A 3,910-nucleotide genomic window follows, 5' to 3' on the forward strand; every position below is an offset into this window, starting at 1 on the left:
TTTATAAAATAAGTTTATAGAATAAGTTTACAGAATAAGTTTACAGAATAAGTTTATAGAATAAGTTTACAGAACAAGTTTATATAATAAGTTTACAGAATACGTTTATATAATAAGTTTATATAATAAGTTTATAGAATAAGTTTACAGAATAAGTTTATAGAATAAGTTTACAGAATTAGTTTTTAAAATAAGTTTATATAATATGTTTATACAATACATTTATAGAATAAGTTTATATAATAAGTTTATTTAATAAGTTTACAGAATAAGTTTACATGCACCATCCATTGCTTGGACTGTGTGTGGTGAAGCTCGTTTGCGTTCCTTGAACAAATGTTTAGCCTTTATGAAGCTCTTGGAGCTCGTCAGCTGGAGGGAAGGAGCCGCGTGAGGTCCTGACTGTTTGTTGGTGCTGAATTCAAAGATTGAGGGCTTTAGAGGAGAAAGCATCTGTACAGCTGACACAGAAGATGAGAATGTTTGTCACAAACGTCACATGCAGTCTTATCATTCTTGAATTTCTTGTCTTTTGTCTCTTTTTTCTTCTTGGCTGCTCCTTCCTGCAGTCTCACCACAGCCAGCAAACTTTTATCTAAAAATGATTTATCAGCAGACGTCTGACGCGACCTGAGCTTGAAGCTGTAGCCTTACGATTGCCAGACCGTGGCACTGACCGCCGAGCCACCACGGCCCCCTGTACTCTTATCTTTATTTAATTTTTATTTTTATATACAATCAGTCCAAAGTGTGTGAGTGACCCAGCAGCTGTTTCTTCCAGCTGCAGCTCAGCATCCTCTCTTTACCACATGAAGGTCTGTCTGTCTCTCCATACTGGGAGGAGGTGTAAGTGTGGCTTCAGCAAGCACGCACACACACACATTAGCAAATACAACAAGAACGACACACACATATTCTGCCCAGCCTGCAAATTTCTTGGCAATATTCAAGGTGTTGCTGCATGCCTAACAGTTCAGCGTGAACGCTGCAGCACGATGAGCATGAAGTGAGTGAAAAGCATCAGAATAACACTTCACTTAATTAGACCGACACACCAGGCAGAACAAATGGTGTTTTCCGGCCAAAGCATATGTTGCAGCGTTTTAACTAAACAAAACAAGATTTTGTTTCTGTAAAGCAGCTCGCCGGTGGTTTTGCTGCCGATCTCTTAAGTCGTGCAGCAGAAAGTGCAGGGTGAGCTGCTGATGTAGCTGCTGCAGCTGGGGGGTCAGCTCTGTGCTGGTCTGAGACTCTGCTGCTGTTTCTGAGAGGGAACAGCAGAGGGCGCACTGCCTCTGCTCTCCCACCACTCTGCCTGCATTTAGCACCTTCATTTGTTTTCCACAGTCCCAGACTCATGGCTGAACGAAGCTTCAGTGCAAATGAAAGCGGAGCCGCGAGGACGAAAACACCTCGTGCTGCTTCATCGTAAAGCTGGGAAGGTTTAACGAGTTCAGGGACAATAAAACAAACCCTTCCAAGTCACTGCGAGTCTGTCCTGACAGGATGGAACAAGAACAAGTTTTTACGTTGACAACACAAAGGTTAAAGTCCAAGCATGAACGAGTGAGAGTGAAGCCAGAGCGTGCTGCTGGTTCCACAGCTCCCAGCTCCCTCTTCCAGTGAGTAACTCAACAAATCACAGAAATCTGGCTGCTGTGCACCCACTCTGGCCCTGTCCCAATGCAAAGGGGCTCCTGCAGTGAGTGTGTGTGTGTGTGTGTGGGGGGGGGGGGGGGAGGTCTGTAGATGTGTATGAAGTCTGACAAGTGGAAAAGGGTGAAAGCAAAAGCCGGAACATAAAAAAAAGGAAAAACTTTTCATTCCTCAAAAGACGACATGGGAGCAAGAAAAGGACAAAACAACACATCCAGAGAGTTGAACACGATTACTGGATCATTTCACCATGTGCTGCTGAAGATTCTCAGTCATCCAGGACATGAGCAATGAAAAAAACATTCAACACAAAAACAGCTGGACTTTATTTGTAACATCCGAGGAGCGAAACGTCTTCTGTTACAAATAAAGTCCAGTTGTTTTTGTGTTGAACGTTTTTTTGAATCATTTCACACGTTGAAAGTTTGGTCGAACAATAATCCAAACGTGTTGCATGAGCTCGTCGTTGACTTTCTGCATTTTTTTATTTGCACTTTTCTCAGTTCGGTCCGGTTCAAGACTTGTGTTCCTGCAGTCACCTCGTGTCCTGCTCTGAACACAAATAAAGATAAAAATAAGATCAAACATCTGATTTAAGTCAAACTAATTCATTTAGTGTCTTTTTAAAGTCGGTACACTGCAGGACAGGAGCCAAAGGGTTAAAAAGACGCTGCTGAAACTTTTAGTCTGAACTCTGGAAAAGTGGAGTGAGCTCATCTGGACGGGTCAGAAAACTAAATACTGTGGAAGCGTTTCGTCTTCCAGCCCTCAGGACCTGACTTCACTTTTTTACACCTGGATTATTGAGCAGCATCAGGAGAAAAGTCCAAACTGTTTAAATGACTTTTCTATTTTTAATCATCAGCTGTGAGTTTATTCTGCTGAACTCTGACGTCACATCACATTTTGTTTCAGAGTAAAACAAATTAAAGTCTCCTTACCCGCATTGTAGGCCGCCAGCTCGGCCCCGGGCCCCGGGCTCTTCCTCTTCCTGGGCCGGCCCTTCTGCACCGTCCCCACGCCGTTGAAGTACGATAGTCCGAGCGCGTTGGCCGGACCCAGGCCTTTGTGCGGGACCACGTCCGCGTGGTGGTTAAAGTGTGTCTGATATTCTCCCTGCAGGAGAGTCTCAAAGTGCAGGCGGCAGTACACCAGGCTGTCCTTCATGCCGAAGTGGTCCCCGGTGGTCAGCATCTTGCTGCATGTCGTGCACGTGAAGCAGTTCAGGTGGTAGACCAGGTCCCGAGCCCGCATCACCATCTCTGAGGCCGAGATCCCCAGGTGGCACCGCGCGCACCTTTGCACCGAAAATCTTCTGCGGACAACACGGAGCGGGGGGCGGGGGAGGGGGAGGGGGGTAACAGTTACTGCACAGTGTGTGTGTGTGTGTGGGGGGGGGGGGGCTTATACAGGTCAACTTCAGCAGAGGTAAACCCCCATCAAGGTTCAAACTAAATATAAATACTTTTTATTGCACTAATCATTATAACTTGTGTTATCCCTGAAAACAGCAGTTTTAAAAATCATAGTGAGTTTTTCTCTAGGTATGACTTTGACATCATATATTACATCACACTATTTCAACATTATTATTATTATTAATATTATTATTATTATTAAAATTACTATTATTATCATCTCAGTAGCTCTTCAGTCTGACTGTGTTTCCTCTAAGCAGACATTTAGCTTCAGAGGAGATGCTGATCTGTCCCTGTCCTCCACAGTCCCTGTCCTCCACAGTCCCTGTCCTCCACAGTCCCTGTCCTCCAGTCCCTGTCCTCCACAGTCCCTGTCCTCCAGTCCCTGTCCTCCACAGTCCCTGTCCTCCTACCTGTAGTAGTCCTCCTTGCAGTAGATGCTGCCGTCCTTGCTGAAGCACGTGAGCTCGGACTCCAGGTTCAGCTTGCACTCGCAACACTTCAGGCAGCGCATGTGCCACTGCTTGTCCACGGCCAGCAGGTAGTACCGGTCCGAGATCTTCCTGCCGCAGCCGGCGCACAGAGCCACGCGCCCACTGCTCATGCACGGCAGGGACTGAGGAGGGCCACGAGGACACAGCGACAGGATGGCAGGAGATAAAACACAAGATGTGTTTAGAATAACAGCAACATCGTGTTAAAACAAGAAACTAAATTAACTCCAAGAGCAAACAGTACATTTAAAAAAAAACATATATATATATATATATATATATATATTTTTATCTGTCTGCATATATATATATATATATATATATATATATATATATATATAT

The 3,910-nt window shown here is 44.5% G+C and overlaps 1 protein-coding gene across 2 annotated transcripts in view; it reads right to left on the minus strand.

The window, feature by feature from the left end:
* lhx2b (LIM homeobox 2b) overlaps window positions 1-3,910 on the minus strand; it is a 13,854-nt gene that overhangs the window by 8,566 nt on the left and 1,378 nt on the right. The window contains exons 2-3 of one of the 2 annotated variants that reach the window (XM_037680644.1): window positions 3,488-3,690; window positions 2,598-2,968 (exon numbers count right to left, since the gene is read on the minus strand). In XM_037680644.1, coding sequence (XP_037536572.1) covers window positions 2,598-2,968; window positions 3,488-3,690 — 574 coding nt within the window. Of the gene's footprint in view, window positions 1-2,597; window positions 2,972-3,487; window positions 3,691-3,910 lie in introns of both variants that reach the window. The other variant, XM_037680643.1, reaches the window with a different exon arrangement.

Source organism: Nematolebias whitei, chromosome 8 (genome assembly GCF_014905685.2).
Source record: "Nematolebias whitei isolate Nwh7 chromosome 8, NemWhi1, whole genome shotgun sequence".
Taxonomy (NCBI): Eukaryota; Metazoa; Chordata; class Actinopteri; order Cyprinodontiformes; family Rivulidae; genus Nematolebias; species Nematolebias whitei.